General features: G+C 39.5%; 1 protein-coding gene across 1 annotated transcript in view; it reads left to right on the forward strand.

Annotated features, from left to right (window-relative positions):
• Positions 1–21,539: 21,539 nt before the first annotated feature.
• TSPAN8 (tetraspanin 8) overlaps positions 21,540–25,031 on the forward strand; it is a gene marked incomplete at both ends in the record, with an annotated part of 36,292 nt that continues 32,800 nt past the window's right edge. Inside the window, one exon of the mRNA XM_080706363.1 lies at positions 21,540–21,599. Coding sequence (XP_080562489.1) covers positions 21,540–21,599 — 60 coding nt within the window. The remainder of the gene's footprint in view (positions 21,600–25,031) is intronic.

A 25,031-nucleotide genomic window follows, 5' to 3' on the forward strand; every position in this document is an offset into this window, starting at 1 on the left:
GGGAAAAAGCAGGAAAGGAGGCTGATTTCTTACGTGATTTCTCTATGTTTAGCAGAATGCCCTATATACTTTCTTTTTCTTAAAGATGTAATTGCTGCTGGTTATTGTATGTCTTTTAGGGTACCAAAAAAATGCCCAGTTATCCTAAGCATTTATAGGTCAGCTATAAAGAAATGAGATCGAGCCCGGCGTGGTGGCGCACGCTTGTGATCCCAGCATTCAGGAGGCTGAGACCGGAGGATCTCGGTTCGCGGCCAGCCTCAGCTACTTAGTGAGACCCTCTGCAACTCAGTGAGACCCTGTTTCAAAATAAAGAATAAAAAATAGGGCAGGGGGGTGTAGCTCGGAGGTCAAATGTCCCTGGGTTCTAATCCCAGACCCACAAAAAAAAAAAAAAAAAGAAAGGAGATCAGTAGACATAGCAATGATTATAATAATTTCTTCCTTAAATTAAAGCATTTACAAAATGCCAGTCCCATGCCAGATACTTTCTATGTATACTCTTATAAGAGCACCCATCTTGTGCATGAGGTACAAATCTTTATTCTTCCTGGCTAATTATTAACCACAGACTCTTTGGCTGGCTCCTTAGTTATCGTATCAAGTAAAACATTACCTTCTGGCTGGAAGCATTTAGACCAGGTGGTCAAAGTAGGTTCTTACAACCAATGACTTTCTGGATACCTTGTGTTTTTTTTTTTTCTTCTTCATGGAACTTACCATAATTTGTAAGTATAGATTGATTTATTGGTTGGCTAGACTATAAAATCCACCAAGGCCGAGATTATATTTTCTCTTCTAACTATTGTATACCCAGCACTTACTTGGCACTTAATAATACACGTTGGACAGGCAAAAGAACAAAGTTCTCTGAGCTGGTAAGAAGCAGGTTCATATTTTCAAACTCAGAGCTTTGTGAAAGCAAAGCCCATGCATTTGCCAAGAGCCTTTGGCTTGTACTTCCCTGCACAGCTCGTGCCTCCTTTATTTTACCCCTTCATCTCACAATTTCTCAGATGGAGCCCGATAGTCTTTCCTACAAGCTGAGCTGCCCTGCACATTACTGTTTCAGGGGAAAAAAAGTTGTAAAACCCATTCTTGAGAACATTGTGCTATTCTGATTTCAGTGGACAATGTTTCTACCCTGCCTGCTGCCTGCTAGTTTAATTAGAACCTTCCCTCCTCTTGGGAGGGCTGGGTTGTTCAAGGGGATGTCGGGACTAGCAAACTTAACAGGAAAGCATTCAGGAATGTCAGATAGTTAGAAAAGCTGGGGAAGGATTTTAGAGTTGATAAAAAGGGGGATGTTGAAAGCTAGAATGTGCTGGTTGTTTTTATTTTGCTCCTTTCACATGGGGTTACAATATTACAGAAGGTTTAATCAAAGGAAACACTGGGTAATGTGCCAAAATACCTAGAAAGGTCTAAAAATATCTCTAATTATAGTAATGATGAAAATTAAGTCGGTGAGTTGAAGAAGTATTGTTTTGTTAAATGAGGATGGTTTGTCAAAATTATGCTCTCTTATCTCTCTAGAAATTAGAAAAATTTAAAACTCACAACATTTACTTTTTTTTCATTCACTTAGTTTTAATTAGGCAAAAGTCTTGCAGAAGTCTCCTTATGGAGCACTATTGTACTCAGTCTGCCATCACGGGGTACTGGAAACCGAGGCCTCCTTTTTCAGCCTGCCACAGCTGGAATCAAGCCAAGTCTCACTTCCTTTCAAAGCCTGGATTTTTTTTTACTGATAAGACCAGATCAAACCTGCAACTTCCCGGCCTCAGTGGGTTGCACAACAGGCCCCACCCATCCCTCTCTCTATTGGCTTCTGGCCCTGCACAAGGTGAGTAGCTTTTCTCCACGTGGGCTCCTTGCTTCATTCTAGGCTCAAAAGCAATGAAACTGGCTGACCACAGATGAAAACCTCCGAAACTGTGAGTCAGAGCAAGCTTTTCCTCTTTTTAACTTGTCTCTGGTACTTTGACCCAGTGACAGAGGGGCCAGAGGAATGGGAGTACAAAGAGATCCAGCCAAAGAAGATCTCGTGTGAGAAGCATCTCTTCACTTTATGCTTGAACAACACAGCTGAGCATATCAATGAAGCCGCTATCAGGAGGGCATCTGAGCCGGGAGAATGGAATAAATAAAAAGATAAAGCTGGTTAATGGGGAAAAGGCAAAAAAGTTTATATTGGTTGGCATAGATGATACATATCAGGAAGTTTTGGGGTTTATTTATTTATTGGTACTAGGGACTGAATCCAAGGCCATTCTAGCTCTGAGCTATACTCTCCCCTATTTTATTTTTTATTTTAAAACAGAGTCCTGATAAGTTGCTCAGAGTCTTACTAAGTTGCTGAGACTGGCCTCAAATCTGTGGATCCTCCTATCTCAGCCTCCTAAGTACTAGAATTACAAGCATGCACCACCACACTCAGCTTAGGGATTTTGATTAGGAGTAATTGAAGGACTGGCTGTAAAAAGCCCTGATGCCCTGCTAAAGAGTTATATTTTGTTTAGGTAATAGAGAACCATTACACATACTTTTGTTAAACACAAAGATATTCTAAAAACTGAAATACATGTTCTGTCAGTTCACTGTGAACTAGAAAGATGAGATATTATGTTGGAAAAAAGTTCTTTATTATTCTATGTCATTTCAGCACAATTCAAGAGCAGGAGCATTAATGGCTTTTGTTTCATTTTTTTTCCTTAAGAATGTTTGTATGACAAACAGCCTCGGAAGTAAGATATCTGTCTCCCTTCTGGCAGAGTGGAAGGAGTCTCTTTAAAAGATTGGGGTTTCCTAAATTCAGAGTCCTTCAGTTGTGATACAAATTACTTTGTACTCAAGTATCCATCTGAGCCATTAGACATCTCTCCCATGGGACATGGGAAACAAAGAAAAACCCATATAGCTCTGATGCTCCTAGAGCTTGCTGTGCCATGACTTTCAAAATCATTTGTATCTGATCCAGGAATCTCATGCCTTCTGACAGCAACCATTAAATTGTGGCAAGCTCAGAGGGAAACACAGCAAGGGATATGTGCAGGTGTTTATGTATCACTTTGAGTCTCACTATGATGTATAATTACAAGGCACCAATAAAAAGATTTAAGAATCTTTTTAAAAACTGAAAACAAAACAAACAAAACCCCACTGTGGTAGGCTAATTTGTTAGTTTGCAAGTATAGTAAAAATCTCAGAGCCTTCACAGTCTCAACAGACTGAAATCTTAAAGTTCAAGGAAGTAGTTACTATATTTACTCAATAAGATATAATAAGACATTGGCAGTGGGCATGAGGCTAGAGATACTCCAGAGATATCAAAGTCTGTCTGTAAACTGGAAAATAACTAGTCATAAATAATGGTTGTAGAGTCTCATTTTACATGGGATGATGTTGATCTCATAAAAAATAAGAGAATGAAAAGATAAGGCAGAGAATGAGAGAAAGTATTTTCAAAACACATCTTGGGGCTCAGAAAAAAATATGTTATACACTCCAAAATATCCTATTTGAGACTTCAACCAGAGCACCTGAGCAGCGGTCAGTTCAGGGAAGGACTGTCTCTGAAGTGCTACCTACCTAAGGACTGGCTCTGCCAGAGGAACACATTTGCCTTCAATCCTCTTACTAAGGATTAACCAAAGATTAGGGAGGGCATCTCCTGTCAAACCTCACACCCAAGGCCCAGATGAACTTTGTCCCAGACTATTGCCTGTTCTCTTGGCTCATTCATTTCCTCAGAAATTTTCTCAGAAATTCTTTATTGCCCCACTTCTGCTTGTGAACATCTGTAGACATCACTGCCTTCAACCAGGCTGTCAATAATCCACCATGTGGAAAATGGTAGTCATTATGGTAATGCCAGGACCATGTCTGGATATCCCAGCCTGTTAGGCCTCTATCAGGTCCTGTCAACACTACTGGCATGCACATCAACTTAAGGGCCAGTGGAACCCCAAAAGGCCCAATCTTTGCAAGTGTGGTGATGGGCTGCCTCAAGCTGGTTCTGCTAGAGCTCAACTTCCTACTGACCACAGGAACCAAGCTGACCAAACAGCTGCTCCTTCTGGCCCATGTGACTCAAGGACAGTGAAGCCTCAAAGAGCATGCCACACAACCACATCCCTTCCTTTGAGCCCTTGTGCTGCAGTTCAAATGCTGCTACCTGCATTGCAAGGAGTAACTCCACTAGCCAACCTGTATGCACCAGCTCTTGGGGCTCCATCTCCTCTCTCTGCTGTTCTAGAACTGAGTTTCTGAGTTCTGTGCAGAGTTAAAGTGCCTGCCTGCCAAGGACATCTAGATCAATGTCTAGGTCTAACACCCCATGTTCTTTGTGTCTCTTAAGCAATACCAGATGGAGAGAAGCTGCAACAAAGTGTACCTGACCAGGGGTAGCACCTCAACTAAGAGCTACATCTTCATCAACATCCCATGGACACTATTAAAGATGAAATTGCTGAGTGCATTCAGAAGGCCTTTGAGAAAATCCTTTTCACTGAGCCCACCTGGACTCTTTTCTTCAACATGCCACCAAAGATGACAAAATATGTCAAAAACATGAGACATAAACCCCATCAGATACTACAGTTTTGCCAGCCAACAGCAGAATAGAGAAGACCCTTCCTTCTTCTTCCCTGATCAAGCGAGTCATTGAGTATACCTGGCAGCTGGAGACTGTCATTTGAGCCAAAAAGGCCCTGGGGTCATGTTATAAAGGTTACAATGCAAGGTTTCCTCCAATTAAGATGGTTTAACATTAAAAAATCATTTACTATCTCTCTAAAATTGCCTGTATTTGCTACTTTCTTCTCTTCCACGAAGAAGACATTTCAACATTCTGGCCCTCCTTTGAAGTTCATATTTTTTTTTGTTGTTGTTGTTGTTTGTTTGTTTTTGCGGTCTGAAAAATTTGCAGATGGAGCCCAGGGGCATTCTACCTCTGAGCTACACCCTCAGCCCTCTTTTTTATTCTTTATTTTGAAACAGGGTCTCACTGAGTTGCAAAGGGCCACATTAAGTAGCTGAGGCTGTCCCCGAATTGTGATCCTTCGGTCTCAGTCTCCTGAATGCTGTGATTACAAGCGTGTGCCACCACGCCTGGCTGAAGTTTATATTTTGAATGGGTATCCTGCACATGCCCATGCTAAATAAACTTGTGTACCCGCTTCTCCTACTGATGTATTGTCAGTTTGTTTCAACTGACTTGAGCCTTCAGCGGGGAGGGAAAAAATTTCTGTGTCCCTATACACATATTTGATAAAGGACCAGTTTCTGAAATATGCAAGTTAATTAATCTTAAGATAGCAACAACAACAATAATAAAGCCAATCAAAAACTGAACAAAAGATGGAAAACATATATATATATGTATATATATATAGTGACAAATAAGCATATGAAATTATGCTCAACATCATATTTCATTAGTTAATTGCAAATAAAGGCCATAATGAGATCTCACTGTATATGGATTAAAATGGCTAAAATCCAAAACACCGATAACACAAAATATAGACCAGGTTATGGAGCAACAAAACTCATTCATTGCTAGTGGGAATGTAAAATTGTACAGCCACTTTGGAGGATGGCATAATATTTTCTTAAAAATACTAAGCATTATCTTACCATGTAATCCAGCACTTTGTATTCCTGGTATTTGCCTAAATGAGTTAAAAAAAACATGTCTAAACAATGTTTACTGCAATAGACATTCCTTTTTTTGTGTGTGTGGGTCTGGGGATGGAACCCAGGGGCATTCTACCTCTGAGCTATACTCTCACCCTGTTTTTTATTCTTTAGTTTGAAACAGGGTCTCACTGAGTTGCAAAGGGCCTCACTAAGTAGCTGAGGCTGTCTGCAAACCACGATCCTCCAGTCTCAGCCTCCTGAATGCTGGGATTACAAGCGTGAGCCACCACCGCCCAGCAGCAATGGACATTTCTATACAATGTCTATGAATGTTTACTGCAGCTTTATTCATACTTGCTAAAACTTGGAAACAACTAGTGTGGCTTTAAAATTGGTGAATGGATAAATGAGCTTTAGTATACTTATGCAGTGAGATATTGTTCAGCGTTAAAAGGAATTGTGCTATTGATCCACAGAAAGGCATGGAGGAAACTTACATGCATATTACTAAGGAAAAAAGCCAATCTGAAAAGGGTACATGCTCTAGTCCCAAATGCCTGGCATTCTGGAAAAGACAAAACTATAAAGAGGGATAAAAGATCTGTGGTCATTAGTAGGCGGGAGGAAGGGAGGGTAGAGTTCAGGGAGCATACAGGATTTTGAGGGTAGTGAAACTACTCCATCTGGTGCTGTGGGAGCGAGTACATATGTGTCAATATTCATGGAATGAACAATACAAAGAATGAACCCTAATACAGACTATGGATATTATTTATTCTTATTTATTTGCTTTTGTTTCATTTTGTGGTGCTGGGGATAGAACCTAGAAGCATTCTGCCTTTAAGCTACACCCTTGGCCCTATATTATTATTATTATTATTATTATTATTATTATTATTATTATTTTTTTTTTTTTTTTAAATAGGATCTCATTGATCAGCCAAGCACAGGAGAAGATACAAATGTTTCCTCTAATATGCCCAAACTAGGAAACACAAAGGATGCCAGTGGGACTCCAGATAATGGAGGGGAAATACCAGCAAAGTTTGAATGGAAAGATAGGAGAGGAGGAAGGCTGATCTTGATTAATGAGGGTCTACATCTGAATATGTGTAAAATTATGAATAAGACATGGTTAACCTAGACAACCATTGGTGGGAGGGGGGAAGGGAAAATGGGGGTGGGGGGGAGAGGGCACCAAATATAGTTTAAATGTATACTATTTATGTTCAATAAAAAATTGTTAAAAGAAAAAAAAAGAAATATAAAAAATAAATAAATAAAACTATGCTCTTCCACTGTGAAAAATAAATAAATAAATAAATAGGATCTCATTAAGTTATTGAGAAGCTCACCAGGTTGCTGAGGCTGGCTTCGAACCTGTCATTATCTTGACTCAGCCTCCCAAGTACTGAGATTATAAGCATGTGCCACCACACTCATCTAGACATTATTTAAATAGTAACATATTAATATTGAATCATCAACTGTCAAAATTTACCACACTAATGCAAGATGCTAATAACAGTGGATACTCTATGTGGTTGGGGGTGTTGGAATATAGAGAATATAGTAATTCTCTATTTTCTGCTCACTTTTTCTGTAAACCTACAACTGCTCTAAAAATTGTCAACGAAAAAAGTAAAGAGAGCTGGTGATTGTTTGGAGGAACAGATTAGTTTCATTTGATGAAGTCTTGGGTTTTAGGTCCTGAGAGATGTAAAGATATTAGTATGTCATATAAAAAACTGCAATCCCAGGACTTGGGGGATTGAGACAGTAGGATCACAGGCTCAAGATCAGCCTCAGAAACTTAGCAAGACTCCCAACAACCTAGCAAAACCTAATTTCAAACCCCAAAATAAAAAGGGGCTGGAGTATAACTCAGAAGTAAAATGCCCCTGGGTTCTATCTTCTGTCTCTCTCTCTCTCTCTCTCTCTCTCTCTCTCTCTCTCTCTCTCTCTCTCTCTCTCACACACACACACACACACACACACACACACACTCTTAATGTTAGGGGGAAATAGTGGCCCACTAATAAGGCCAAACTATGCTAGAAACAACAGCATGGAAATTGAAAACAGTAAGTGAAACTGGTAGAAATCTCAGAACTCTTCATATTCCAAAGTGTTTGTATCTGGCAGGCCCACCTCGGGAAGGCCATGTCGTAGAGATGCCCCCAAGGTCCTTGTGAGGAGCTGGCCTTCTTTCCTTACTGCTGTCATTAGCGCCCAGCTTCAGCAGAACTCATCCTCCCCCCTACACACACACCTTGTTGGAGAACATGTACAAATTGGTTGTTAAACTCTGAGGGGAAAAAAAAAAAAACCCTCATTCTAGAATGGCTGTGCCTAGGACATTTTCCTCATATATGTGCCTGTTTATTGCATTGCATCTGTGATAATAATACTTAATTCTCTATCCTGAGCCTTCTGAAATGTTTGATCTGGCTCCTGGTCACTGAGTTCCCCTTCATACATTCAGTCTCTGCTTCCATCTAGCCAGCAAAGAACTCATTCCTCTCTGTTACTTCTCTGATGTGGCCCTCTGCAAGACCCAAACACCCTCCCAGCCTGGCTGCTGAGACCCATCTGGTTTACTGTCTTCTTAGCATAGGATGAAAACTCTGAATTTTCAAATTTTCTGGATAGTTAATACATCTTCAGAGCTCAAACATCAAAAGGAAATAAAAACATATACCATGAGAAAATTTGCCCCTTATCTAGTCTTTATTTATTCTGTTACCTTAAATTTTCATGTTTATTTATGCATATAACACTTATATATATTCATTTTATAAGCTGTCCAAAATTATTTCTGGAACATGGCATAATAGAACCATTGGAATTCTTACCATAGCTTTCCCTTGATTTTTTATCTAATACTTTTATATTTTATTAATTTGCTTTCTATATGTGATTTCTTATTAATAACCATTGTATAAAGTGCTATCTGGGCTCAGCTTGACAGTACTACGGTCATGCTGATTGTAATCACCATGATCGCTCTGGAGTAACCCTCTTTGGGTTTTCTTGCATAGTTTCCCAGCAAACTGTAAATATACAAAACTATTAAAGTGGTAGGTGAAGCTCTACAACCAAACCCAGGTGCCCAGAAATGTTCCTGACACTTTAATATTAGCTTAAGATAAACCAGGTACATGTCAACGAGGATGACATTTTTGTCTTGACCTGTTTTTTTCAGAGCAGGCATAATTCCTAGTTACTGTGGTATCTGAATGCCTATACAGGAAGTTTCATCTAAGAAATTTTATATTGATATTTTTCTATTCTTTTTTTTTTTTTGGTGGTACTGGGGTTCCTGGAAGCCCTTCTACCTCTGGACTACACTCCCAGATCTATTTATTTATTTATTTATTTATTTATTTATTTATTTATTTATTTATTATTTATTTTGGAAACAGGGTCTCTTAAGTCAGTACAGCTGGCTTCGAACCTGCGTGATCCTCCTGTCTCTGCCTCCCAAGCACGGGGATTACAAGCGTGCGCCACCACGCCCGGCCTCTATTCTATACTATAATTTACTTAGCTGTAATCTCCACTTATGATTTTCTACAGGCTTTCAAAGGATCAATGAGGAGATTATGTCAATTGTGATATAACATCCCAACATTAGCTGTACATATGGTAAGAAACTCTCCCTTCAATATTATATGGGAACTAATTTTTCACATCCTTCTTAAATTTCTGGTGGACAGTGGAACTGCATAAATCCACATTATCATAGATTCCATAGAGGGAATCCTTCCCTTTATAGCAAAACTTGAAATCACTGTTCAAAGTAAGTGATTTTACTTTCAAATTTCTCATTCCTTCTTCAGTCCTTTCCATGTGGGCTCCGTCTCCACCACGTGAGTCAAAGTGGTCTTTTTTTTTTTTTTTTTTTTTTTTTTTTGCGGGTCCTGGAATGAAACCCAGGGGCATTCTACCTCTGAGTTTCACCCTCTGCCCTATTTTTTTAAAAATTTCTTTATTTTGAAACTGGGTCTCATTGAGTTGCAGAGGGCCGCACTACATAGCTGAGGCTGTCTGCGAACCGCGATCCTCCGGTCTCAGCCTCCGGAATGCTGGGATTACAAGTGTGCGCCACCACGCCCAGCTAAAGAGGTCTTCTCTCAAACACAGCAACGACTGATTCCAATGCTGCCCCAAACAGTGGTGACGTGGAGTTCTGTCCTTATGAGGTCTTTTTCTCTACGGCACTCAGCAGCTCTCCATTTCTCTTCTTAAGACACGTTTCTTTTCCTTGCTTCCAGGACACCATGCTGCTGAGTTTTCTCTTAATTCTCCATTAAGAAAAAAATGCTCTTTAGTCCTTTGTGTTTATTCCTCATTTTTATAACTTTAAATTCTGGCAATGCTGTTAGAGGAAATGTCTAAGTTCCCACCTTACCTAGCTGTGCCTTCTCCTCAGGTAATTTCAGCTAGTGTTTCTAGATATCATCCAAATGACTTGGATTCCTATTCTACATCTCTTGCTCTGAAGTTTTCCTGAAGTTCATATTTAAATATGGAATAGCTCTTGATGTGTCTACTTGGATATGATATAGGTTTCTCAAGTCTGTGATGTTTAGAACAGAACCTCTGTTCCTTCCCCGGTTTTCCATCTTGGTGGCATCACCCAGTCAAAATCTAGGTGGCATCTGTGTTCCTTTTTTTCCTTCACTGCCAAGGCTGATTTCACCTCTAAAGCACATCTTGAATCCATGTCCACCTCTGCACTATTATCAACCTCGACCAGCCACCATCATCTCCTGCTGGGATCACTGGTCCATGCCATTTCATTGCTTAAAATATGCCTGCACTTCCAATAATTCTTCATTAGACCCTATTTTATTTCCCCTGGCTTAGAGATTTCTGCAAGTTTTGGACTGAGAGCTTTCTCTCTGAATGCATCTCACGCTGCACTCCTCAAAACTATGCAACATACACACTGACCGTCCTTCTCCAACATGCCAAGCTTGAGCTCACTTTAGAGCCTTTCTGCTGTTAACCGCTGACCATCTGGAATGTTCTTACTCAATGTCTTGGCATGTCTTGTGACTTCTTATCAGACAGGACCCAGCTTAAATGTCACCTTCTCTGAGTTCTATCTAATGGGAAGAAGTATATTTGTAATACATGCTTTGTATATACTTTGTAACACAGGATCTGTTATGGTAACACAGGATCTTATAGACATTGTAGCATAGAATCCTATATTGTAAAATAGTATCTTGCCTACTTTGTAACACAGAACCCTGCTATTTCTGTCTTCTTGGTGGCTTCTTGTATAATTATGTATTTATGTGGTTGCTGTCTCAAGTTGATAGAGTATGTGGTCTATTAAACCAGCACAGGGTTTGTTTTTCTCTTGCAAAGCAGAAGCACATAGTTGTGATTATAATCTGCCCATTACAATGGTAAACACAATAGATGCTCTTTATTTTTTTATGAAAGAAAGCAATTAGTATATTTAGATAACTTGTTATTTGGTCATTCATTAAAGAAATATTTGTTGGGTGCCTAGCATATTCCAGGTCCTAGAGGTATGGTAGCAAAACAAAAGAGAAGATGACCCAACTTGAGGTTAAAAATTCCAGAGAGGCAGCAGAAAAGGAAACAGCAGATAACAAATATGTAATTGAGAAACCCATTACATATTTGCAATTGGAGAGGGTGAAGCAACTTCTGCAGAAGAGGAGATTCTGAAGGAAGAAGAAGAAGCAGAAAAGCAGTAGATGGCAAGTCCAAGGACCAGCAAGGGGCCTGCTAGAGTAGGAGCCGTGGGAAGAAGGAGGGAACCAATCAGGTGAGGCTGCCAGGTTCCCATCTTGTGTGGTTTTGCATTTTATTCTAATAGCGATGGGACTCCATTAGAAGGTTCAAGGCCATGGAGAAATATAATCTTTTACTGCAGAGAATAGTTCAAAATTGCAGTTTTGAACTATTTCTTGCCCAGAAAGCTCCCACGGCACTGGCTGAGATACAGTGATTCTCAAGAAACTTGACATTTCTGGCTGATATTTTGTATGCATCAGGGCCTGTGCTGGCAGCTAGAAATCCTGGGACATGTTCCTATATTTGCACATTTCTTTCAGAGGGCCTTGGCTGGGCCAGTCTGTCTGGCTTACCAACACCTCTTCATTCTCTGGCTTACCAACACCTCTTCATTCTCATGTACTCAAGAAAGCATGAAATGAAGAGAAGGAACATAGGAATTCCTTGGCTCTCTGAAGCCTCTACCAAGAATATGGTTTACATAAATTAGTATGCAAAATAGAGTTTGGGTCCTTTCTACAATTTGATAAAATGAACAAACAAAAACCTCCCAAACTCTCAAACCAGGAAGGTGTCCTTTGGAATATTTTCTGAAGGTTTAATGATTTGTGTAGGCAAAATTAGAGACCAACATGATTCCTGTGAAGCAAAACAATCCCTGGGATTTGTATTACCCATAGGTATTTGAATCACCCCCAAGAGCAGGAAACAAGAATCCTGCCTTCCTCACATGGCTGGGTCCGGGAAAGGCACTTGCTGAAACAACAAAGAATTAATAAGTAAGAGAGTTACTGAGAAGGTCAAGCAAAGAGGTGTTAATGCCTGACCACAAATGGGGAAAGGACCCAAATGAGGTCTAGGAGAAATGGTGAGTTCTGTTCCTGGTTTCTGGAAACACTGCATTTGATACTGTCTTCTTAAAGATATGTACTTTTATTTGTTATGATTGAAGTGAGGATGGCATATTCATCTGAGATGATTGTCAGAAAATGCAGCAGATAGACCATTGTCCTTTTGGGGGGATGGAGGAGCTAGGGACTGAACCCAGGAATATTCTACCTCTGAGCTGTACCCCCAGCCTTTTTTATTTTTATTTTTTTGAGAAAAGGCCTCACTAAGTTGCTGAGGCTAACCTCAAACCTGCGATCCTCCTGTGTCAGGCTTCTAAGGACTGGGATTATAGGTGTGAGCCACCCCACCATGCCTGCCATCATTGTCCCCCCCACCCCAATGATGGTTTAGGTGTTCTGCCACAGGTTTCCTGGGGTATGTTTTTTTTTTTTCACCTCATACTAACAGAGAACCAGATCTTTCAAGTGCTCAAGATAAAACTAAAATAGAATTCTCTGTGGTTTAAGAAAATCCATCCAAACTAGATCGTGAGTTCTTTTCTACCTGAGCTTATCGGGATATATTTTATTGTTTCTTATAAAGGTGTAAAATGGAGATCTGGGATTTCCTCATAAATGACCTTTACAATGACTTTCTGTTGTTTTATGATTGCTTGGGAACCAGAATAGCAGTGCAATTCTTTTCCCACTATGTGAGGTTGACTAAATCGTTGTAATTTGGAATTAGTCACTTGTGGGATCCTAATTTGTATTATGAGTGCAATGCCTATGTTTATTTCTGACCAGTCATGAGACAAGCCTGAGTTAAATTCAGTGTAACATTTTGTTGGCTTCTTCAGTTTGAGAAGCTGGTTTCTGATTCAACATTAAATGCCCCATACTATTCTATTTTTATTATTTCATGTTTAAATTCTGTGTTGATAGACTCCACTCACTAACCCTACCTGTTAGTCATGGTTAACTCAGAACCTAATCTTATTTAGTAACTAATGTGTACCTTGTGAACCTACTAAACAAAGGAAGGATTCAGAGAACTCATGGAAGAGAAGATTGATATTTAAACTGTAAACTTAAAAAGCAAATATCCAGGCAAATATTTGGCATGAAAATGGACTACCGAAAGGTCCCGGGCTGGTGATGACAAAGCCCTGTTTTGTATTCTTCATCCCTTGTGTTAAGTGTTGTAGTTCATATATGGACACAAGTCCTGAATAAGAGTGAAGAAAAATAAAATTGACCCCTGAGAAATTGGCTAGCATTACTTAAAAGACTGGACAAGGGAATCAATGGTGTGTGAGAGAATAATTTTGGAAGTATCTAAAATGCAATTAAATTGAGATCTTGGAAGGACAACAATTGCAATTGTAGTCTGGTAAATCTGGAGATAAACTTTGATCACAGAGAGGCAGGGGCTGGATGGAGTGCAGAGCAACCTTGAGCAAGAGGCGAGGTGGCATGTCACAGCAATATGCAGGGAGAGGCTGAGACCACCGGAGACCCTTCTGGAGGGTTTGGCTGTCGGATCCCTGGGATGGTTCTAGACTTACCAGCCTAGTAAATTTGGCAAAACATCTACGGACTCCTTTACTGAATTCATCCCCAAGACACCATCTGTGCATGCTTGGCTTCTGTGACACTTTTTTTAAACAGCGACAAGATTTTCTGAACAGCTATTATTTTATGCTGGATGGTTTTTGGGTGTGTTTCTTGTGATGAACTAAGAAAATGACATTCTGGCTCCTGGATGGGCATTTAAGGTGAATATTTCCTAAAAAGCAGATGGCTCCAGGAAAGGCTGGCACAGCTGAGCGTTGGGGGCTGTCAGTCGAAGGACCTGACCTTGATCCCCCCACCTGGCACCTAGCATCTGGCTTTATTCTCAACTTGCCATAACTACTATAAGTATAAAAAGAATATAAATGAAGTGAGGCATAGTAATAATTCAAAGGCATCTCTGATCCACCATGGTCTGAAACTGTATTTTGAATTACTATACTATTTAGCCTTAGTTTTTTTTTTTAACTAAAAAGACTTAACAACAGATCTATGTGATCAAAAGCCTATTTTTCTTATTTATAGTGCTTTGTTTTTCCTTATGTAACCTCTGTCCAGATTCAAAACATACATATTTTAGGCTAAAAATATTAAAGAAAAGGAAGACTTGGGTTTTGGATAATGGATACTCATCGTTTTATGCTATGCTTTATTTTCTGAGCTGAAATAAATACTACAAGTACAGATTGTTGTTTAAAAATGTCCTGCAAAGGAAGGAGAGGGACCCTTCTCACACCAGATGGTTCCCACCCCCATGGCAGTACACTAAGGGCTTTTGTGAGCCAGGTTCTATAAGCACTCTGGATAGGAAGCACTGAGCAGTGTGCTAACATAAAGCAGAAGAACACTCGTCTCTGGAAGTGGGAATGGGATTCCAGGACAAAAGCTAAGTCTCTGCTCCTGGGAAGGGAACCATGAAGCTCATACATGAGTAGCTTCCACTTTCTAAAAGTAAGAAAAAAAAGTTTTCAAAATGAGAAATGCTAAAAAGAATCAGAATTCTTTCCTAACTAATTGTGTTTAGGGTACATGACCCAATTCCCTTATGTGCCCACCTCTAAGTACAGTTGCAGTCACAGGGAGGAGGAATTTCAACATCATTTTCTTGTCACCAACCTCTGAGAAAAATGACTCAGAATGTCGGGAGATTCTCAGCAACCTAATGACATGTTGTTTCAAAGCAAAAAATAAAACAAAATTTAAAAAGTGGGCTGGGGATGTAGCTCAGAGATAGAATGTCCCTGGATTCAATCTCTAGTACCACACCACACATGCAGCAGGAGGAGGAGGAGGAGGAAGAGGAGGAGGAGGAGGAGGAGGAGGAGGAGGAGGAGGAGGAGGAGGAGGAATAAAGAAACCACACAGTATACAGTGACAACAGGAGAATATATATTGAAGAAACACGTGATTTGCTTCTAAACTGTCTATTCCATTGACTAATATTTTAGGATTATTAGATTTCAGAAATAAAAAAATTCAAAAGAGAAGTGATTTTCTTACTACATGCTCCAGAAAGCAGTGATCTTTATCTTGTTTGTAAATTCTGTGCCTGGAATATAGTTTGAGTGATTTTTTTAAGTGTATCTTATAGAAGGGAAGATAATACCAGGATGATAATATGAACTTCCTGTCTAGACCTGCTTTCTGGATCCAGTCCATCCTTACTCCATTTTGTGTTGCTGTAACAGATTATCTGAGACTGGATAATAATTTTCTTTAATTTGATGGTACTGGGGTTCCTGGAAGCCCTTCTACATCCGGGCTACACTCCCAGAACTTATATATATATATATATATATATTTAAAATTGGAAACAGGGTCTCTTAAGCCAGCATGACTGGCTTCGAACCTGTGTGATCCTCCTGTCTCTGCCTCCCAAGCATGGGGATTACAAGCGTGCATCACCACGCCTGGCTTGGATAATAATTTTTAAAAAACAGATTCATTTCTAACATTCCAGAGGCTAGGAAATTCAAGGTCAAAAGGCCAGTATATGATGCTGCTGTAGAAAGCAGAGGGGCAAAAAGTTGTGCTTGCATGCATAGTGTGGAGAGAGAGAGAGAGAGAGAGAGAGAGAGAGAGAGAGAGAGAGAGAGAGAGAGAGAGAGAGAGAGAGAGGAAGGGAGAGAAAGGGAGAGACAGAGAGAGAGAGAGAGAGAGACAGAGAAAGAGAGAGAGACAGAGACAGAGAGACAGAGAGAGAAAGGGAGAGACAGAGAGAGAGAGAGAAAAGAAGAAGAAGAAGAAGAAGAAGAAGAAGAAGAAGAAGAAGAAGAAGGAGGAGGAGGAGGAGGAGGAGGAGGAGGAGGAGGAGGAGGAGGAGGAGGAGGAGGAGAAGGGAAGGGAAGGGAAGGGAAGGGAAGGGAAGGGAAGGGAAGGGAAGGGAAGGGAAGAGGAAAGCAGAGGAGGGGAGGGGAGAGGAAAGGGAAGAGAGAGAAGAGAGAGGGGGCTGAAGTTCCTTGGACAGCAGACACATTCTGAAGATAACAAACACCCACAGTAATGCTGGCAATCCTAAGGATCACATTACTTTTAAAAGTGCCACTTCTGTCGACACAGTTGCACTGAGGATTCAGTTTCTGACATGTGAAATTTGGGGGCACATTCAAACCATAGCAAGTCCCAACTGTAAATATATTTTGCCTGATGACCTTGAAGGAGTGTCCTGTCCTTATAGGACGTCCCATGGTCCCATGGTCATCCCATAAAGCATCTCTCTTTCTCCTTTTCCCGGGCGGGGTTCCCATGTTGCTATGGAAACCTAGTATAATGGTGATGACTTCCTGGAGTGTTTTCATGATTAATCAGATTAGAATCCTTATCTTGCTTTGCCCTGTGCGTTCACTGTGAGTAATAATAATTGGCATGATAGTCACATTAGGCAAACAATCTAAATATGCGGGTCTTGTCTTTTGTTCTTTCCCTGGTTGCTCCCAGTCATGACAGCCCGCTCTCTGCTGCCACTCCCTCCGGCCTCTTTTATGGGGTCTAAGATTTATAACTGACACTTCCAACTCCACCCCACCCTCACCCCACCATCACTAAACTACTTGTTAGGTGGTAATTCCTCAAGATCCGAATGACTCACACCTCCTAACTGATGGTGCATGATTGATGCCAGTGAACCCAATGCCACCCACCCTGACCTCATTGCTAAAGGAGGCTCCCCACTACCCAGCTTTGTGAACTTGGGTACTCAATGTCCTTGACTGCACCTTTCTCCTGTATAAAATGTGTGTGGGGGTGTCCAGATCAAGGTTCCCATGCCTATCATGTGTGTTCTATAACACTGCTTCTAGACATGTTTTTGGAAACATGTTCTGGGGCGATGCTCATTTGAGAAATGCTTTTATTACCTATTTGAGTGTTAGAAATTGATAGGCTCTGATGAGGCCTGCAAAAAAGAAGTTTTGTTTCTTTACCTCATAATTGACTTTGAAGGAGAAAGGGTGGCATATTGGTAGTTCTCTAGAGAACGACCCAGTGGGGAGGGAATCACTAGTGAATTGTGGGGGGCAGGCTTGCAGATTGCAAGCTGCTTTATCCCCAGTGGCAGCTGCTGTGAGTTCAGAAAGGACTAGGCCCTTTAGACATAAAGGATCAAAGAGGAGAGAGATGCCCGTCCAAGAATATTGGATGGCAGCTACAGAGTAAAGGCTCGTTCAGATCATAGTGAGTGAGGGCTGAGGAGCAAGAGTGGGCAGGAACAAGGACCTGAAGCTTCTGTGGGTGACGTGCCCGTCGAGCTGTGCAACAGGTGTGTTTGAAGTTATTCACCAGGCAGAGAAGGTAGGAAAGAATATTTCAGGCAGGAGGAACAACAGGTCATAAAGACATACAATTACAAGGTTTGCCAGAGGCCTGTGAACTAGTTCTGTAATTCTGAAGCCTAGGAGTGGAGGCTGCAGAGAGAGAGAGAGGAGCAGGGCAGTACTCTACCAGGTGGGTGCCACGTGCTTTGACTGCCATCCTAAGGAGCCTGAAATTTATCTTACAGGTACCAGAAAACTGTCCTCTACAGATACCAGGAAACTGTCCTTAGGTTGTTTGCTTTTTTTTTTTTTTTTTTTTTTTGGCAGTACTGGGAATTAAACCCCGGGGCATTCTACTTCTGAGCTACACCACCAGCCTGATTTTTTATTCTTTATTTTGAAACAGGGTCTCACTAAGTTGAGAAGGGCCTCAAGAATTAGTAACTGTTAACTCTGTGTACATTGTCTTTGGATATACAATTTTTTTTTTTTAGGGAGTTTGTATACTCCTCTGTTGCCTGTGCCTTTGAAATCATAACCAAGAAATCACTGCCAATTTCAATGTTGTGAGGTTTTATGACCCAGGTTTTCTCCTAAAAGTTTATAGTCTTAAGATTTATATTTAGGTCTATTATCTATTTTGAGTTAATATTTGTATATGGGATTAGGTAAGGGTCCAATTTTATTCTTTTCCATGTAATTATTATTTTTTAACAATATTTAGTTAAAAGATTATCATTTCCACCACCAAATGTTCGTGGAAACCTTGTCAAAAATAACTTGACAATATAGGGAAGAATTTAGCTCTAGGCTTTTATTTAACTTCCATGGTTTATATATCTGCCTTTAGAATAGTACTACACTGTTTCAATTATTGTAGCTTTATATGGTTTGAAATCAGAAAATATATATCTCCTAGCTTTGTTCTTTTTCAAGATCGTTTTGGGTACCTAGAGTCCATATTCCATATTAGGATAGATTTTTTTCTGAAAAATAAATATATAAATATATGATAGTTTCACCTAAAAAATAGAAAAAAATATTCTCTGGTAAGAAAGAAAGCAAAAAGAAATATTGAAATGTTATCTTTAAGTCATCAAAAGCTTGGTATCAGACAAATGAAACTGTTATGTGAGATTATCATTTTTAATTTTAGATAAATTGCCATAATACTAGATGTCAACTACTAAGCCAAGCATGGGAGGGAGGGATAGGGAGAGAATGGGGTGGGGATTGGGTGGGGGCTGACTGGGAAAAGTGTGCATGTATGTCTACAAAAGTATGTATCCTACTATGATGTATGAATACAGTGCACCAATAAAAATAAATAAATTAAAAAAAAAAGAAGTAGCTGAGGCTGGCTGTAAAAGCGATCCTCCTGTCTTAGTCTCCCAAACAGAGGTTAAAAGTGTGTGTCACCACACCCTTAGGTTGGTTTTAAATATGGGGTAGTACCTATCAGTGTTTACAAAAAAAATCCTGGAATGGTGGGGCAGAGGCGGGAAGAGACTGGCATGGAAACCATTTATGATTCCATTGAAGGGCTCAAATCGTAGATGGCAAAGGGCTGGCAAATGACAGTAGCCAAAGGATGAGATGCAGGGAACAGATAAAGGAACTGTAGGAGCTCAACAGACACCCAGGGATGATTGATATGAGGCAAGAAGGAAAGAGGAAAACAAAATGACACTACAGTGTTTAGCTTGGACACATATTTTACCATTTCCTGGGAAGAAAATTTAGAGACATCAACTGCATTATATTGGTTTTGATTTGGACTGGAAATTCTATTACACAGAGTCATTTTCCTGTAAAAACACATCCATTGATTGTTTCAGAGTTCAAGAATGATTCAATTAAAGACTATGTTCTTTTTAAGGAGATTCAGCATCCACAAGAAAATCTATTCTAAACTGAAAGTAGATAGGCAATACATTTCTGTCAACAAAATAACAAATAAATACATATATTTCTTTTAATTTTTACCTCTGTAAGATACATAATCATTTGGGGATTATGAACCCATTTGTTTTTTTTATTCAGTCTAAATCTTTCTTCTTTTAGCCATGGATTACTCCATACACCTTAGCATCTCAGTAGGAGTTGGTGAGATTATTTCTACTTTCTAGGAGACAGTGCAGGAAACTGACAATGTTAGTGGTGATTTAAATGTTAAGTCATTGTTTTGGGAACTATTTCTAGATGTGGTCTTTAGCACTAAATATTTTTTCCACTAATGCATTAAGATATATTGTTTATAACTAAAGAGTAGGACTGTACATGAGCAGAAATTCGAAAAATATCCTTCTTTCGAAACAAGTCCAGTTTTGCTTATTGCATAGAATTTAGTAAAGACTTTAAAGAATTGTTTTCCCAAAAACTTTTTAAAGTTTAAGATTCTGTTATTTATAAGGAGAGGAAATCCCTTTGAGAGACCAGATATAGAAGCTAGCACTTCCTGGGTTGTTCCTTAAAGTAGTTCTCTTCTTTTCTTTCTTTCTTTCTTTCTTTCTTTCTTTCTTTCTTTCTTTCTTTCTTTCTTTCTTTCTTTCTTTTATCCTTCCTTCCTCTTTCTTTCTTTCTTTCTTTCTTTCTTTCTTTCTTTCTTTCTTTCTTTCTTTCTTTCTTTCTTTCTTTCTTCTTTTGTGGTATTGGAATTGAACCCAGAGGCATTATACTTCTGAGCCCCTCCTATTATTTTAATGTTTTGTTTTGAAATAGGGTCTCATTAGGTTGCCAAGAGTCTCACTATGTTGCTGAGGTTATACTGAACCTGTGATCCTCCTATCTCAGCCTCCCAAGTACTGGGATTACAGGTGTGCACCAGCCATGCTTGGCTCCATACCTCACACAAAATTCTTTAGGTCAGAGAATTGCCTTTACCTGGGGACAGCTGCCCTCTATTAGCACTAAGAACAAATTCTATAACCTGACATCACAGATGCATGGCCACCTCCCCACTTTTATTTTATTTATTTATTTTTGTCTCAGAGAACCAAGAATCTCAAAACTGAGTTGGAGGGATGGAGCTGTTGTTGCTACACATAATTTATCAGAAGAAAAAAAAAACAGAGTGTCCATCTTAAAACAACAACAACAAACCACGCTCTCAAAACTGGCTCCACATAAAATGGACACAGTAGGGGCAGTCAGACAGGGACTCCTGGGAACTTTTCTTTCTTTTCACATCATAAAGAAATAAAGATAAAAGTGGAACAGTCTTACCATGATAGGCAAGGCAGCCTCTCCCTCCCACTTCCCACAACTGTGGCGTAAGTGAGGCTGTTCCTCGCAATTTTCTTGAAAAAAAAAAAAAAAAAAGTAGTCGATTTAGAAAGGAAATACAGGGTTGGTTTCACAATCCCAAGGTTTATGATAAAGGGTTGCTCCGGAGACTTTGCAGATCTCTCAGCGCACTTTATTACAGTTGAAAGAGATTTCGTATTCTTGATTAAATGCTATGCAAAAATGAGTTGAAACACAATGTCCCTTTACCTGAGCAAAGCAACCTATTTCCCTATGGTCAAAACAGAGGGCAGGAAACGCAGGCTGTGGTTTCTGAAGTCAAACCACCTACTATCTCGCTGTGCCACTCTCCCCTCCGATCCAGCGCCACTCCCTTAACTTGATATCTGTTTACTTTAGAGGAGGCAGCTTTTGAGAAAGGATCATAAATATCCTGGCGCAGTGCCCCAGCAGCCATGACAAGCAAAAGAACATACTCTCCTGGAGATAGCCACTGTGACATTTAAATGTGTGGGTTAATTTTTTATCCACTTTAATACTCTGCCTCCCCCCCCCCCCTTTCCGTCCCTGCCTACTTCTTAGCTTTTTATTTCTTGCACGGAAGCTGTGGGCACAGGAATCTCTGCAGGCAGAGCACTCAGAGCATATTGCAGGACAATCCTATAACGAAGAGTTAAAATCACGGTGACTGGGTTCCTGCTCCTTTTCTGAAATGGCAGGTGTGAGTAGCTGTATAAAATATTCTATGTTCATCTTCAACTTCTTGTTCTGGGTAAGTGTTTTTCTTTTAATTATCAATTCTATGCAAGCAAAGGGATTTTGATATAAATATCAGAAACAAGAACAGGCTTTCTAGGAGAGAGATAAGATGAGGAGGAGAATGTATTTTCCAATTAATTTCTTTGGATTGTTTGTTTTTTTCATTGGTTATTTCAGTAACTGAACATAAGCCAATGGCAAAGATGTGTACTTCAACGTCCGCGAGGGTAAACATTTCATAAATGTTTTGAAATTTTTGCAAAAACAATCACAAAGGGGAAAACTCCCTTAATTTAAAGACAAGTATTCTTAGTTGTGTATCAGTTAGGGCTCTTTTGTTTAAGGACTCTGGGAAAAACATGGTCTGATTCTTTTAGAGCCTGGCTGGTCCCTGATTCCCTCTCTTACTTTTAGGTTTGAAACAGGTGACTAGCAGGTCGGGGGATGATAAAGGCATGAGAAAAGAATAATTTTCAGAACCCCGAGTTTAAAAAATGGGTCATGAAAAATTTGAGGGTGAAATGGCAAAAATCATTTAATCATGAGCTTAACCTAAGCCAGTGATTATGTGTTGGCATTTCGAAGTCAATATTTTATGTGTCCTCAACCTACCTTGTAATCAACAGGATTTGTATTTAGCAAGTTATAGTTATCTTGAAAATTGTCTGTCCATTAATACAGCGAATACATTGAAAGCTGCATTTAATATTGGAAAATGAAAAAGCAAGGTGTGAAAAAGGCAGTTTGGGAAACTGATCCTGTTGTTAGTAGGTATGGTACAGTTAAAGATGGCTCAAAAGTAAGTCAACCGAAATGACCCAAAAAGCTTCAAAGAAAAAAAAATCATCTTGTATTCTGCATTGAAAAATAGCATTTTCAGTATAAGAAGGATAAAACTCTGGTGTTGTTTTTGAGCCAGACTGCCTTTTGTAAACAGTTATCCGGTATCTCTATGTTGATAGATTTCTATCCCATTAAAATAATAAAGGACTTAAACTTAACTAATATAATCCTATGGTATAGAATGACTTTCCATTCAATAGTGAATTGTCCTAACAAATGTTCTATTAATTTTAATTTATCCATAAGATGGCTTTTTTCGAGCCTGGCTGGTCCCTGATTCCCTCTCTTACTTTTGGGTTTGAAACAGGTGACTAGCAGGTCGGGGGATGATAAAAGCACGAGAAAAGAATCATTTTCAGAACCCGGAGTTAATTTATGGATAAATTAAATAAGTAAATAAGGAGCTTCTTTAAGTTGGCTCTGAGTCCTTTTGACGTGATCCTACTAACTTTGATGACTTCTTCATTATGTGACATAGCAATATGTTCTAGAATCACTGGCCTATTTTCAGTCTAGACCTAGAATCATCTATTTTTCCTGGAAGTCCTAATCCTTTCCTTTATAAAACTCCGGCCAATGTTTTCTTTCAATGACAAAAATATATGGTCTATTTATTTACTTTTTTGTTTGTGTGGTACTGAGGATAGAACCCAGGGGCTTTTCTACCTCCGGGTTAAACTCCCAGACTTATTTTATAATTTATTTGAAAACAGGGTCTCACTTAAGTTGCTGAGAGCCTCACTGAGTAGCTGAGGCTGGCTTCGAACCTGTGCGATCTTTTAGTCTCAGCCTCCTAAGCACTGGGATTACAAGCATGCACCATGTATGGTCTATTTAAACACACCAAAATATTAATATTCTAATAAATTTCTGACTCATATTCTAGTAAGATGTTCCCCAAGTATCCAAGCCACTAACTATCTTCAACTTACAAAACAGTAAAAAAAAATATCCTTGTTGCATAAAAATAGCACAGCATTCAAAATACTGGTGGCTACTATTGTGAGTTCTTTCTTCATTAAATAGGCAATCTGAAGTTTGGAATAGATCTGATTTTTGAAAAATTATAAAGCCTAGAAAAGGGGCATGTCATAGTTTCAGGGTTATCTATTTAAGATTAAGGTTCAAGTTCAGTTGTAGATCTGTACCATGCTGTACCCAGACACTGTCTCTGCTTCCCTGCGGAGCTCTGATGACTTTATAGTTTTATCTGTTTTTTTTTCTCTGACAACACAAAGCCTTTCAGATGCTATAGATTTCAGTTAGATAGTCCTAACTTCCTTCAGGGTTTCTTCCAATCAATGTGTGTAGTGGGATCTGCAATCTCTCTGTAAAAAATATTAAAATATAATCTTTTGGTGATAATATGGTTGTAAAAGTTCTTAGCTGACTCTTGACACCAATATTTTAAATCCAAATCTAGACAGCCAGAGGAGTCTCCAGGGCTGGGGAATCATTTGATTTCTTCTCTCCCATCTACCCTCAACCCAGAGCTCACAGTTGGAATTTTACGGTCCTTTAAAGGAAATTAGCAATTTGTCACATTCTTAATGTTTACTTAAGAAAAAATTTTAACAGTCCCACTGATGTGGTTTTCTCATAGATGCCCACAGCCTTATGTTTTCACATGCATTCTTCATTCTTTCTGGGGTAACTTGCAAAACTAAACTTTTGCAAAGTAGGAACAGATGTGGAAATATCTCCGAGATATGCTTATGATCATTTAATCTAAACATACCAGTTTCTTTTGAGAAAGAACTTGAGATATGCCACACAAATATATAATAGATATCAGAGATTTTCATTCATTAGAATTCCTAGTTGGAGAGAACTCCGTGAATGTGAAAATCATTCGTGATCACTCACTTTAGAGCTTGCTGCAAATTAGAGAAATTGCAGTGTTATAGATAGCAGATAAATCATAGGCACACACTCTATTTACCTGAACTTTGTATTAAAAAACAGATGAAATGTTCACATTTTCTTGTACTTCTCTCAGATAAGTGTTAAGAGTTTATTAGGGGCCTTCATCCAGTAGCTGCAGTGTAGCCATGGCCAGAGATGCAAAACTATGGAGAGGCCAGCTCTTGAGGAGGGGGAAAAACAGTAAGATAACATGACCAGTCTCAGTGAGGCAAGATGAGAAGGAATCAAGCCTATAAGGACAGATGTACCAGCCACTGGCAGGAAATCAGTGTATGAGGTGTTTGGAGAGAACAGACGGTAATCAGAACATGGAGTGAACCCAGGAACAAAAATTTCAATGTTCAGTATTGTATTCTGTGCAGTGTCCAGGCCTCTAGATTGGATGTACTGAAAATAACTAAAAAATTGGAAGAAAAGCAGACATAACATTGAGATAAGGATACATTAAAAGTAATCAGATGCCGGGCGTGGTGGCGCACGCTTGGAATCCCCACACTTGGGAGGCAGAGACAGGAGGATCGCGCAGGTTCGAAGCCAGCCGCGTGCGCTGGCTTAGGAGACCCTGTTTCCAAATAAAAATGTAAAAATAGGTCTGGGAGTGTAGCCCGGAGGTAGAAGGGCTTCCAGGAACCCCAGTACCACCACCACCAAAAAAAAAAGTAATCAGACGCAATTA

This window comes from Muscardinus avellanarius (genome assembly GCF_963383645.1).
Source record: "Muscardinus avellanarius genome assembly, chromosome: 11".
Classification (NCBI taxonomy): Eukaryota; Metazoa; Chordata; class Mammalia; order Rodentia; family Gliridae; genus Muscardinus; species Muscardinus avellanarius.